Source organism: Coturnix japonica, chromosome 5 (assembly GCF_001577835.2).
Source record: "Coturnix japonica isolate 7356 chromosome 5, Coturnix japonica 2.1, whole genome shotgun sequence".
In the NCBI taxonomy this organism is placed as follows: domain Eukaryota; kingdom Metazoa; phylum Chordata; class Aves; order Galliformes; family Phasianidae; genus Coturnix; species Coturnix japonica.
The window spans coordinates 45,194,597-45,208,508 of NC_029520.1; the positions used below are offsets into that span (position 1 = coordinate 45,194,597).

The following is a 13,912-nucleotide window of genomic DNA, read 5'->3' on the forward strand; positions in this document are numbered from 1 at the left end:
ATATACAGCCATGTAAACACACACACGTTCTCACTGGGGTAAGCGTTTTCAGTGTGCCTTTTCTCAAGGAAAACACAGTTTGCAGGAGGTGAGAGCTGCAAAGGGGAGCAGTTTTCCTTTCTGTAACCCTTTGTGGCGATAGTGGCAGTGACATGGCAGTGCTGAGGGCAGTGCTGTCCTGCTGCATGCAGGGTGCAAAGCAAGAAATAAGCAGGAAACACTTTGCTTTTTGTCTGGGGAGTGCGGTCTGTCCATTGCCAGGCATCCCTGCTGTGCTTCACTCCAGCTGTGCTCTACTTGTGGGACCGACGGGGTTAACGGCCATAACAGTTTTTTCATTTAGAAGTTGGCAAAGAGAGCAGCTTTTCCCTTGACAAAGATAACTGAATTTCAGTAAATTCTTTAAAAAGACAGTCCTGCCTGGTCCAACCTGTTTGGCTGCAGCGAACATACAGCAACAACACCGCGCTTCCCCCCCTGTTTGATTTGACATGTGGGCAGATTAACCACTGAGTTACAGTTATGTCCAGAAGCCCCAGTGAAGCTCAAGGACTTCAGGTGACTCAGTGCTGATGTGGAACTCCTTGCAGCCATCCCACACGCCTTAAGGAGCCAGGCAGGCCTCACACTGCACTGTTTTCAAGGCAGCACAAACAAACATGAGAGCTTTCTGAATGGTTCAAAACTAAAAGCTTCATCAGCATCAGAGCTCACAGCTTCTGCAGAGAGGCTTGAGAGAAAGCCCACCACGCTGCAGGCAGTGCTGTTCAGACAGGTGCAAAGTGGCTGCATGGTGACAGCCCCAGGACTTCCTGCCCTGTGACACACACATATACACACATCCCCATGCCCAAGGGAGATGGGTTGGGGTCTGCCCCATCCCAGGTCACTTCCCAACCCATTGCCCAAGGAGCAGTGAGGCTGGGGAGCAGCACTGTGCCTCTGTCCCAGTGATGGCTTTGCTGTGGGTGGCTCTTGTCACCATGCAGCCTGCTCCTATGGGAGCCTTCAGGGAGGCAAAGTACGAGGGATCTGTGCCGTGTGCTGCTGTTATCAATTCAAACGTTGCAGCTACATTTTGTGCAACGAATGCAGACTTTCATTCTGAAGCCTCAATGGGTGACAGCTATGAACAAAGGAGGAGGAAGTGAAGGAAGCCCAAAATTAGGCCTTGATTTGCAAAGCTGCGTGCACGTGTCTCAGTGTGAGTATGACTGCGGTCCAGGTTCAGGCCTGAACTGAAGGCTGAGATACACGTTGGCCTGGGTCCGGGTGGGACCTGTAGGGCAGACTGAATCCTTGTCACTCAGACTCATTATGAAATGAAAAATCAAACGTTCCCTTCCTGACCGTGCAGCTGTGGAGCAGAAATATCAGGACACAGTGACTGAGAGCAACTATTCTGCCGTGCTTACACTGCTGTCTACCATAAAAACATATTCCATGCTGTAATACACTTTGCACCAGGAAATGCTCGCAGCTGCCCGTGCTGGGGTTTAAGGGCATCGCTATCCTGATATAATAGAACTGATATTTTTACAGATAGTGGCATCCAGAGCTGCTGTCATAAAGCTCTGTGAGCTGGAAAAAGTTCTATCTGCAGAGTGTAAATAAACTTTGTGTGCGTGTGCAGTAGATAAATACCGTGTAGGTTCCATGTAGATGTGTCCATGTATTGTGCACTGAAGGAACCGGTTACGCATTTGTCAGCGTGCGCACAGTGAGCGCAGAAGGGAAAGTAAATATCGAGGTCAGCGCTCGATAACAAACTAACAGGCGTTTCAGGAGGCATCGCACACCTATTTGTTGCCCTGCTTTGCACGGTGAACGTAAAGCAGGGAGGGCAGCGCGGCCCTACCCGGGAGCTGCTGCCAAGACACTGACATCGCACCGGGAGCTGCGCACGAAGATCCGAGCGGGGCCCAGCAGCTCGTGGCCGCTTCCCCCGCCCCCTGTGCAAATTCTCTTGGATTAAAATGGCAGAGGGAGGAGGGGAGCGGCCGGGGCAGTTTGTCTGATAGGAGATAACCGCTGCAGGCAGACTGCGGGCTGCATCGCGTGGGCCAATAAAATAAAGTCATAATAATAAAAACACACACAAAAAAACCTTACAAACAAACAAAAAAAACCCCAACAACTTGCCCCAGAAGTTAATACGAATCCAAATAAAAGACACGCCCCGCAAGCTGCTTTCCACGACTCGGCATTGTTCCCCCTCGCCCAGCGCTGCCAGCACAGCCCGCAGTTATAGCACAGCCCGCAGTTATAGCACAGCCCGCAGTTATAGCACAGCCCGCACTTATTGCCCAGCACAGCCCGCAGTTATGGCCCAGCTCAGCCCGCAGTCTTTGCCCTCTATTTGGACAGCCCCGTTTCCCCGCAGCCCACTGTTGCTCCGTGCTCCTGGCATAAAGGAGGACAAAGGGGGGCACTGGAGCTGCTCGCTGCGCTGCCTCGCGTGGGCTCGCTCTCAGTTTTTGGAGCATCCCGTGTGCGGGCCGGCAGCAGCGCAGCCTCAGCCTCATCTGCCGCACCGGGACGGCGCCTCGAGGCAGCCCCGAGACCCCACGTCCCACCGGGCACAACGTTGGGGACACGAGGCGCGGGCCGTTGTGTCTCCGTTGGCCACGCATGCAGGCCGCGCTGCCGCCCCGTGTGGCTGTACCCGCCGCTCCCCGCCCCGCCGCCAGGGGGAGCCCTTGGCGCCGCCCCGCTCCGTCAGTGACCCCGGGCTCCGCCCTGGCGTCGCTCCCCACAAGTTGCTCGGTGCCCTCAGCCGCTCCCGGGGCTCCCCCGGCCCATAACGAATAACGAGTCGCTCCGTGTGGCGGCACGACGGCCGTGCCCACGGGGCCACAGCGGAACCCCTGAACCCCTGCCCTCGTCTGCCACTACTCCATCCCCGGCACCGGGGGCTTTGTATGGAGCCCATTCAAACCACGCGTAACCTTCCGCCGCGGGGGGGGGAGGGGGAAAGTAGTCCCTCCGCACCTTCCTCCCGGGCCGAGCCGGCTGCGGCCCCCCGGCCTGTGTTGTTCCCCGCGGGCCGGGCCGTGCAGTGAGCGGCTCGGCCGTACCCAGCCCCGATCTGTGCGGAGCCCCGAGCCCAGAGCGGGCTGCGGGCGGAGAGATCCCGCACCGAGCCCGGCACCGCGCTACGCCTCCACCTAACCTCACAAACGGAAGCGCCGGGCCTCGGCGATGGACGGCGGGCGACAGCCAATGAGAGAACGGGATGGCTTCCCAAAATGTAGGTTGGGCCAATGGGAGCGCGGGTGGGCGGGGCGAAGAGACGGGCTAGCAACGCAGGTTGAACGGAGTCCCAGCGCAGGGCTGGGATGAGCCTCAAAGTTGGGGCAGCCGGCGCCGTGGGATGTAGCGCTGCTGCCGGCCCGGCTCCCTCCCGCCCGCTGCCGCCCGCCCCGCCCGCCCGCACGCGGCGCCTCCCCCCGGCCCGACCCGCCGCCCCCCGCAGTGTTCTCCTTCCCCCCACCCCAAATGCCAGCCATGATCGAGAAGGGCCCGGAGGTGTCGGGGAAGCGGCGGGGTAGGAATAACAATACCTCCGCCGGAGCGAATCATAACAATAACGGGAATAACAAAAGTTTGGCCGCTGCCCCCAACGGGAACAGCAGCAGCAACTCCTGGGAGGAGGGCAGCTCGGGTTCGTCCAGCGATGAAGAGCACGGTGAGCGGCGGGGCCGGCTGGGCGGCGGGCGGCGGGCGCGGCGCACGCGGTAACGCTTGTCTCTGCTCCGCAGCCGGCGGCGGCATGAGGGTCGGCCCGCAGTACCAGGCGGTGGTCCCCGAGTTCGACCCCGGTGAGTCGGTGGGGGCGGAACTTGGGGGAGGGCGGGCGGCTGAGTGGGTGGGTGCCCCCCCCCCTCCTCCCCTTCCCCCTCGATCACACCCCGCGTGGGTGACCCTCGGCCTTTATCGCGGTGCGGGGCACGGAGCCGCTGCCCGGAACGGAGCCCGATGCTTCCCGGAGCTGCCGGCCGGGAGATGGCAGTTGGCTTTACCCTCCACCTCACAACCCCCCCTTCTTTTTCTTCTCCCTTCCCAGACTCGTGTGTTCAACCAACTTATAAATGCCTTTGTACCCATCTCGGTCGGTATTATTGTGTTTCTTTTTTACTATTGTTATATATTTATTTCCCTCTTTCTTTCACTGAAGCCCTCCGACTTCCCCCCGAGAAATATTTCACATTCCAGCTATTCTGCTGCAGCGCTTTGTAAGCTAATTTAAAGTGGTAGGAGAGCAAATTTTGAGCAGACAAAGGAATTGTGGCTGTAGGGAAAGGCAGGTGCTGGCTGCACGGCACCGGCGATGCATCTCGGGTGTATCTGGGAGCATAAAGACAACCCGGTGACCTCCTTAGTTTGAAATGTAAGCGAATTTTGTTGCATTGTTCCTTTGTGACCTGGGCTGAGGCTTCCAAAGCCCTCCTCCCATCTGGAGACCTTGCGTTCCGAGTTGTCCCTCGCCTTCCCCAAACTTAATGGAATCCGTCGTCCCTCTCCCTTAAAACAAAAAGAAGGATTTGGAAAGCTGTGGTGGCTCCTGATCGAGTGATCCTGACAGCAACTATTGTGTGCGTTTGGGAGGAGCGTTCCTCCTGGACGCCCTCGTGCTGCCTGCTAATACGTTGGATGCCCTTTTATTATTATGTGGCACATAGATGTCTATTTTAACTGTTCACACTCTCTGGAGGTGAACGTGGCTTTTGTTTCTTTTTCTTTCTCAACTTTGGCACTACTTATATTGATTTACCGTCTGCTTCTTCCCCCTTTCCTTTCCCTCTGCTTCTCACAAAACCCGATGCGAGCTCTTGGCACATGGGAGCTCCATGGCTGCTGGACCAGGAGGAGGAGGAGGAGGAGGAGAAGCTGTGTGGGTGTTGGTAGTTAGCGGCAGTTGACACGGTTTTTCACTCTGTAGGTCAAATGCAGCATCACCGTAAGGCACCGCGCACATGGTGCTGGCTATCAGCCAGCTATTGCAACAATACTTGGGCTTTTTGGGCACCCCTGTCCATGATGTTCTTTTGTGCAATTCATTTCTCTAACATAATAGAAGAGGGGGGGGGGAGGTGTGCAGTGTGCTGCTTCCTCTCTGCTATGCGTTCAGTTATACATTGCTCTGATTTTTTAACATACAGATGTGCTGTGACCTATAGATAGGTTATTATGTTATTCACTATGTGTAGTGGAAGGGCAGGGGAGTGTGTGATGTGGAGGAACCACCTTTTTTATTCAGAGTAGATGCATCTCAGCACAGCTTCAGCAGGCGTGCTGCTTTGGAGTGCACAGCAAGCCTTAAATACATCCACCCCAAGCACACAATCAGTTTTCTAGTGACCTGAGAGGGCGCTTTATTTCCCCTCCTCCCCCTTTTTTTCCTTTTTCTTTTTGTTATAAAATATACTTTTCACTTAGTTCCAGGTGAACTTTTGTCTGCTCGTGTACTGAAGCCGGTGTTGTTTTCCCGGCCTGTCAAATTACTCAGGATTAATTTCTCCTTGAATTATTCCCTGAATTCTGTGACTTCTCAAAGCTAAATGGCTGTGCTGTGCTTATTGATGTGCCCCTTTCTCACCGTTTTTAGGAGAGCAGATCCTAAGTAAGCATGAAAGAAACCCTAAGTAAGTCTAAATACACTTCACCGAGACCTTTTCAATGAAACTGTAAAATTGTCCCATCTTGCCCATCATTTCAAAGTTAAATGAATGGAACAGTGTTATCAGAGCACAAAGACACTGTTTCTCAGTAGAAATGTTAGGGTCTGGTTGACAAAAAGATCCTAAAATATGAAGGTTACTTGGTGTGGAGTCCCAGTGGCTTTCACCTTCAGATTAGCTGGCTGATAAAATGCAGAGGGCTTGTGCTGCTCCAACTGTGTGTGAAGTGAAACATGGCATAGATTAAGCATGTGTGTGTCTCTCTCTCTATAGATAGACACACGCTGAATTTAATGTTCAATTATAACTTTGGTTAGACTGAGGTATATTTGTAGTGCTGACTCTTACATCACCGTTCTTACGTGGGTGTTCCTCTTGTCCCCATACATAAAGGTAGCGAAAGCATTTTGTTCTGTTTAACTTCTGAGCCTGGCAAAGAGCAGGAAGATGAGGAAAGCTTTCCTGAAATCTTTCTATGTGAGTCTGGGGAGTGCAGAGAAGCAGGCAAGGCTGTGGTTGGGGTCCAGAGAGGTGGGTGAGGCTGCAGTGCAATGCCAGGTTGGGCCTCATGGATTTAATAGCTGCAGTGCAAAAGCACTGAGCTGGACAACGGGCTGAAAGTGGAGTGTTTCCACAGTTCTTGTCTGGGTTCACGCAGGAAAAGGAAGCTCAGGACCTCTTGGTGTGGATGAAGACAGTGGTTGTCTCTTGCTGGAACAGAGTGCAGGGAAAATGATGAAGGGTTGTGTTTCTCTGTTGGCATAATTCTTAAACCCAGCAAGTTTTTAATGCTGTTTGGCCAGGGAAGGGCTGTGGGACGCATGAAGCTGGCAGCCTGGCTTGCTGCCCTTCAGCTGCCCCCTTTGAGGTGGTGAGGCCTGCTCTGGTGCTGCCAGGGCCTGGGGCTTCCTCACTGCCTTTCTTCTTCTATGTCCCAGGCCGCCCTTACTTTGCAAACAGTTCTTGCCGCACTGCTCCCTGCTTCTCTAGTTCTCTCGAAAACCAAGCCATGCATCTGTTTCCTGTAGTATAGGGCTTACAACTCTGTTACTATTGGTAATAGAGTAGTTGTTCACTAACAACGAGGCTGGTGCAGAAGTAACATTCTTTTTTGACGAGCTGATGTAACCAGGGAGAATACGCAGACTTCAGGGCTGAAGATCCTATCCAGAGCTTACTAGAATCAGTAAAATTTGTACTTGAGCTGTGTTTCACTGTCTGGACTCTGTTTCACAAACATAACATGAAAATTTGCTATTGCCTCTCCTGTGCCTTCTCTTATTAGAGTTGGTAGTCAAATATTTGATTTCCACCTGAAAATCGTGTATGTTGAACAAAGGCTGTTATCACCAAGTCAGTGTGCCTTGCGAGTTCTCCATCTGAGACACTGAGGATTTTGAGGACAGAAAACTATTATGGTTCTTTTAATCTGTACAAATGAAACCCACATGTCCTATTAATGGAAAAACTTGGTGGCAGGAAACATTGCATATCCTAAAGCTAAATAAAAAATATTTCATATGGGGAAACACTAATGCTGTACTTGACCGTTTTACTTGTTGCTTATTATACGCCCTTACTGCTGGAGTGTTGGAAATAGAAGGAAGAAAACATTAGTGGGCACTTTAACTCAGGGAAGTGGTGGTGGTGCTGTGTGCTGTAGGAGGAGGTGCCTGCAGGGAGCTGGGATGCATTCATCCAGCTCTGGCTGTAAGTGTGCCTACCCTCCCTCTGTTTAGGATCAGAGATGGAAGGTTATTGTGGACCAGCCCCTAGATGGTTGACACCTTTAGAATAGCTGTATTTCTTTCTTTGTTGTAGTGCCAGATTTCATTAGGTTGTGTCTTCAGCCACTTGGCTGGATTCTCCTGAAAGGTGTATCTGATGAGTCATGGCTGCAGAAGCACCTATTGGGGTACACAACAGGGACTGCCACTCATTTAACAAGGGATTGCTAAAAGGCCCCTTGTGATTTGCACTTGGCAAGCCCAGCTCCCAGCCAGCTTGTTCTGTTTCTTTGTTTGCAAATAAAACTGTTAGTCCTGTACCTAACAATCTTAATAGTTTGCAGATAGACTGAGAACCCAGTGACTGTAAGAGAAAATGGTATTTAGATAAGTGGACTCATGAGAACAAGAAATAGTGTGCTCTTTAAGTGAGACATTGGGATCTACATCTAAGCAAGTGGAAAAGGCCTAACTGTGCTCCTGCAACTGGAAATACTGGTATCCTGGAGGGCTATCTCATTTCCTCAAATGGCTTTGCCTTAAACACAGCAGGCAGGAACTCCCTTAGTGCAGCAGTGTGTTTGGAGAAGAGGAGAGTAGTGAGGATGTTTGATCTAATCAGAAATACCAAACAAAAATATACTAATGACCTGTGTGTTTGGGCTGACAGAGGCCACGTAGTTTCTTGATCAAGCCTGTTGTATCTTGATCTTTTCACTGGTATCTTGCACCATCCCCAGCAACACTGTTTTCCCCACTTTGGTGTTGGATATACCCTTGGAATTGAGGTGGTTGGACTTTTGGAAAAGGGGAGAGTGGGGAAAGAAAAGTCTTAGGAATTCTAGGAGATGTGATTAGATTGTGGATCTGTTTGGAGAAGAATGTGCAAGTAAAGCCCTTAAGCTTTGTTACAACATAACTTCCTACTTCCTAACTTGAGATTTCAGATAGAATTAAGTGTTTTAAATTCTAGTAGACCTTGTTCTCCTCTGACCCCCCCTGTGAAAGATTTGGCTACTGTGGGTTGTCTTTGCAACTTCCTGCTGGGAGATGCTTCCCCTAGTTGTAGTGTGCTTAGCCTCTTTCTCCTTCATGGGTTGTGTTGGTCTTGTCCTGCTCCTGCCACAAGAACAGCCTCTTTGTACTCCCCGTACTGCAGAGCAGGCAAGGAGCTCCTGTTGAATGCTATTGCACAGAACTTGATTTTTCAGCTGTCTCAACCCCATCTAGGTGTAAGTGATTCTTAAGGTCTTAGTCTGTGTGGCTCCACAATTAGCTTTCACCTCACCTTCCTGTCCTGTGAAGGGTGCAGAGATCCCATCCCACCTCATCCCAAGGCAGGGTTTCAGAGCTTTCTTATTCCTCAAATAGCACAAGAAGTCCCTTCTCAAACCTGAGTGCTGTAGTAAACAAACAAGTCTTTGGTGCAGCCGAAGCCTGTGGCTTTCTTCCCTGCCTGGCACATGCAGTGTTTGGGGAGGTAATAGCTGTCTCATGCACCGACAAATGTATTAATGGCTGGGCTAGAATTAATACTAGGTAGAGGGAGTGCTTTGTTCTTCATAGCTGGTTCCTGCTGCTTAATGAGTTGCTCTTAAAACTCTTGTTTTCAGCCCTGGTTAGTTCTGTGACTTGGCCAAGAGAGGGCTTAGAGCTCCCTGTGATTAGTCATTATAATTAGCTCAGAAATCTTTGCCTCTGTGATCAAGGTGCACTGTATAATGCGGCTTACAGTGGGCTCTAGTTCTGTCACATACATTCAGTGTGCTATATCTCAGCTACAAGATATGGTTTAGTGGTAATGGAAGGATGGTTGGACTAGATGATCTCGTAGGTCCTTTCCAACCTTGTGATTCTATGATAGATGACAGTGCGTTGTTAGACATCTGTATGTGTGTTTGTGTATATGTGTATATATATATGTATGTATATAAGCTGTACTGCAATGTTAATAAACTTTACTGTGACCTGGGCAGGTAAACCTGAGTAATGGCTCCTCAGAACCATGGTACTTTGTGTTAGTCTCCCTCAGATACAACAACTTCTGGTTATGGCAGAGTCTCACCATGTCCACTGCAAGTCAAAGGCAGTAGGAAAGCCCTGACTGATCCCATTGGTGAGGCTGGAGACTGAAACAGATGACTTAGTGGCAGTAGAAAGAGCATGCTTACTTCCTAGGAAGTCTGTACCTCAGTGCACTGGGGGACCTTCTCTTTCGAGGCTCTGACTTGTCTGTGTGACATGATGAGCAGTGCCATGTTCTTAAGTGTTTAAGCTCAAAAGAAGAGTTCAAAATACAGAATATGTGGGTGATTCTTAACAATGCTTTCATAAGGAATCTTAGATGAGGTTTCTCTCCACAAGCTTTAGTTTATAGTTCCACGTGAAAGGTTTGACTGCTTTCTGCCTTTCGAAAGTGCAAGAGGATGTGCTGTGCAATGCCTTACTGAAGGCAGCATACTCTACAACTGGGTTGCTTTTGTGCTCCTGTTCTAGTTTGTTTTGAAATGGAACAGACTGATGTGACTGCTTTTAAGTATTGTAGTCAAACTTGCTAAAATTGCTTCACTTCTCGCTAAAGGGTTTTAGACTAAACAAGTGTGTTTACCTTTCCAAGTATCTTCAGAAATACAGCTCTGTGCAGCAGCTCTTTGAACTTCATAAAGGAAGTATTGGTAAACGCTGCCTCTCTGGGGGGAGGAGGCTGCAGCAGTGTGATAAAATGGCAAAAATCCCCTCTTAGAAGGAAATTATTCTCTATGCTTCCCCCTTCAGCCCCATCTTTCACTTGTGCAGGTCGCTCTGGGGGCCATCAGCAGGGCTCCCCATGTACTCTGTGCATGTGTTTAACCATGTATCTCTAGAAGAATGCTCCCCCATCCATCGGAGACAGCAGGAAAAGTGGTTTTGGCCTCAAAGTTGATTCAACTTCCTTGCTGCCTGCCTTGTTTCTGTACTCTTCAGCTGAATGGATTTTGTGAATAAATCTCTCAATCATCAGTAGAGAGCCTAAGGCTTGTGGTATAGCTTTCTAATGGGAAGGATTGAGCCGTGCAGCTGTCTGTTGCAGACTGGGTATCTGTGGTAGCCCATCATGTGCACTTTTAGACAAGTAGATGTCTCATCAGATTGGGCTTTATCTTACGTAACTACTTCCATTTGAAAGTTGGGTATCAAAAATAATTACCAGTGTATGTGACTTGGAATTGGTGCCCTTTCAGACTGCTTAACCATCATGTGAAAGCACTGCTTGACAAATGTGGAATCGTATCTTTGGCTTCTGGGTTCAGAATCCCCAGCTAACATGTACAAAACTGATACTTGCTTAATGTCCAGCCTCCCATTAGCTGTTTCATGATGAGAGCCCTAGCAGAGGGGTTGCGAATGGCCAGAGGCTCTGAAGAACTACTGCTATGTCAGAAGTGGTCTTTCCTTTTTGACTGGGAAGCCTGGACTGGGAAAGTCTGGTTTACATAACAGCATTGTTTTAGAAGTAGCTTTTTACCCAGAGCTTGCATTGAAATGGGGAGCATTTCTGTTTCTTCTCCATCCTTTTTGCTGAGGGTTCAAATTTGTCCCTCTGTTCTTGTTAACAGCATTGCTTTGAGTTTTGGGCATGTAGTGGGGGGGAGGACTTTACCTCTCCCTCTCCCCATTTTAGTTGTGTTAAGAGCTATCTTTCCCACATACCGTATAGCCTTTTGCTAGAGTTGCATTGTGCTTTGGTTGCTAACAGCTGTGTAAGAAGCTGAAAGTGCTGGATCTGTAATCCCAGCTTGTGGTGCCGCTCAGCACACATGATCTGGAGGTGCCAGCAGACGTCTGTTCCCCTCCTGACAGCTCTGCATCCCTGGCAGGATGTGCCAGGTGTAGCTTAGCACTGCTTTGGTGCTGTTCCCTGTCTGTGAATCCCAAAGGTGCCCCGGTGAGACCCTCTGCAGCCACCAGGCGCTGTGCACAGCAGTAGCCATGGGAACACAGGGAGGATGACACAAGTTTAAAACTTGGACCTGTTGCTAGGCAGACCCGGCTCGATGTGGGGATTAAGCAGTACTAACAGCAACAATAAACCACCTCTGGTATTCCACCTCCTGTGGAGGGAAGGCAGCTCGATGCTCCCCACGTTCTGTCTTCATCTTTGGATGGGCGAGGGAAGGGTCCTCTGGCACCAGCCAGCCCTATAGGAAACCTGTCCTGGACATCTGTTAACAGAGACGTAGTGGCTTGCTGAGAAGAAAGAAGGGATGGGCAGAGTTTTAGCAGGTCAGTTTTTGTCCAGTGTTTCCTTAAAAAAGCCAAGTGCTGCAAGGTAGAGCAATGTGTCATCCCATGCAAAACTGTTGCATGGCTCGTATAGTCTAAAAGTTGTGGCCTGCATTAAAATAGATACTGCTAAAAGTGACGTGTGCTCTAAACAAAGGTCACAGGCTTAAAATATCACAAGATCACTTCTAAACTCTGGCTGTAAAACCTTAAAATTATGGCCAAGGCGAAGCAAACACCTTATAAACTCAAAATACTGTTGCAGACTGTGTTAGCCCAGGTGCCAGCATGTGTTGGGTGAGCTGGGTTAGACCTTTTAGCTTGGGCACTTCTGATAACTCACTTTGTCCCAGATTTGTGTTTTGGCTCATCCCATTTAATAAACAAGGGCAGCATTCCCTTGCGTTATTTTTGTAGTTACTGCTTGACAAAGGATGTATGGTAAATTATAGGGGCCTGAAAGGGACTGCAGACCCAGTCTTTAAGGAGAGCTGGGCCTTGTGCTCCTTGAGGACTGAACTGCAGCGTGCCTTTGTCTCTGCAGCTGTTGGCTCCCTGTACCAGAGCAGTAATTGGTTCTGCTCTAGCCACTGGTTTAAATGGATCTTTTTATTTTATAAACATTTGCTGTGCAGTAACTATCAGTCTTGTTGGAATAAGGCCATCTATAGAGGTGCTCCTAATTACCACCTGCTCTTTTTCTTAGGAAAATACACTCTTACCTAATTTAACCTCCCCCAGCAACTGCTTTGAAGTTGTTTTCCCTGTTCACACTGTGGCTCACTACTACCTGTTTTCCTTCTGACCACTTGAACAAACTGCAATTGTCCTTGCTTGTCCTTCCAGAAATTACTCGCATTTGAGGCTGAAAAATGGTTGCCTGGTTTGTGCCCAAATATTTTTGTAGTCAACTCATTTAGAAGGTTTCTTCCCTTTAATACATCCCAGCCTTTTTTCATCCCCAAGTGGTTCTCCCGCTTTCATTACAACTTGTAGATCCTATCTGTCCAACTTGCCAGCCCAGCCTTACTCTGATTTCTGCTCTCTGTGCTCCCAAGTCCTCTTTCCCTGTACTCTGTCACTTCCTGAGAGGCACCTTCTCTGTATTGGAGTTGTTCTCTGAAGTTCCCTCTTATCACTTGGGTGCATAACTGAGCCTTGGTGTGGTGGGAGAGCACCATCCCAAGAGCCCAGGGTTGTGGCAGGATGGGCAAGTGCTCTGCAGTACTTTCTTTTTGTGCTATAGGCTTGGTTGCAGGCTCAGCTTTGGATGTGCTGAGCTTGGTGGTACTGGGGGAGGAGAACAGCTGGATCTCATCTGGTGTTCCCATTGCCTCCCTTCTCCTGGTGAGCTCTGTGCAAATACTGAATGACTCGGGGGAGAGGCTTTGCTGGTGGGAGCTTGGTGGTAGAGGGAGGGTTTTTCAGAGCTGTCCTCTGGCTTCCAGCCTGAGATCTGAGTTGCTTGGCAAATTGCTTCCTTCTGTGTGTGTGCTGGCTCTGAGCAGCGGGGCTGCTCTCTGGGAAACTGCAGCATTGTGCTCCAGCTCCTTCTGTATTTTGGGTGGGTTTCTGGTTTGGTAGATTTAGTTCTTAAGGTGCCCTCCTCTGAAGTTTGTAGAGGGAATGCATGGGATTGCTTTATTTTCTCAGGCACCTTCAAGTGCAGCAGGAAGCTGTCCTGCACATGCAGTACAGATAGTGCCCTTACAGCACAACCAGGACAGGCACAAATTCAGCCATCCTGCCAAAGTCCTGCAACCTGGCAAGTGTGTCTGGCTGTGTATTTGGGTGACAAATGACTTTTTTCCTTTGGCACTGAAGCAGAGGTGGCTGGAGCTGGTGCTGTAGGTGTGCGCAGCTGGTGCTGTGGTGCAGGTAGTGGCCAAACAGCGTAATGTGCCGGTCTGGGAGCAGAGCTTTGGTAGCCTGAGATGGGCTGTTGTTGTTCAAGAGAGCAGGTGTGTGCTGGAGGAGCTGGGTGAAAGTGCACGTGCAAGTAGTGAAGTCAGGCAAATTGGTGTCTTTTATTGCAGGAGTCTTGTTAAGGTTATTTTGGAATATGAGGAAGAAATAAATATGAAACTTGGTGAACCCCTATTAAAAATATTTTTAGAGTTCAAGGAAATCAATAAATTTTGGGGGAATTAGGCTTGGCAACAGTCCTCATTGCCCTTAAACTTGCAGGGAAGGCAGTTGTTTCACATCCTCTTTCCTAAGTCCTTGCAAGAAGGCTGTGGG

The 13,912-nt window shown here is 49.7% G+C and overlaps 1 protein-coding gene across 1 annotated transcript in view; it reads left to right on the plus strand.

Annotated features, from left to right (window-relative positions):
• The first annotated feature begins 3,464 nt into the window (after positions 1 to 3,464).
• The window catches only part of RCOR1 (REST corepressor 1), a 76,992-nt gene continuing 66,544 nt past the window's right edge, over positions 3,465 to 13,912 (plus strand). Inside the window, exons 1-2 of the mRNA XM_015865601.1 lie at positions 3,465 to 3,688; positions 3,762 to 3,821. Of these exons, the coding sequence (XP_015721087.1) occupies positions 3,499 to 3,688; positions 3,762 to 3,821 (250 nt within the window). The 5' untranslated portion in view covers positions 3,465 to 3,498. The remainder of the gene's footprint in view (positions 3,689 to 3,761; positions 3,822 to 13,912) is intronic.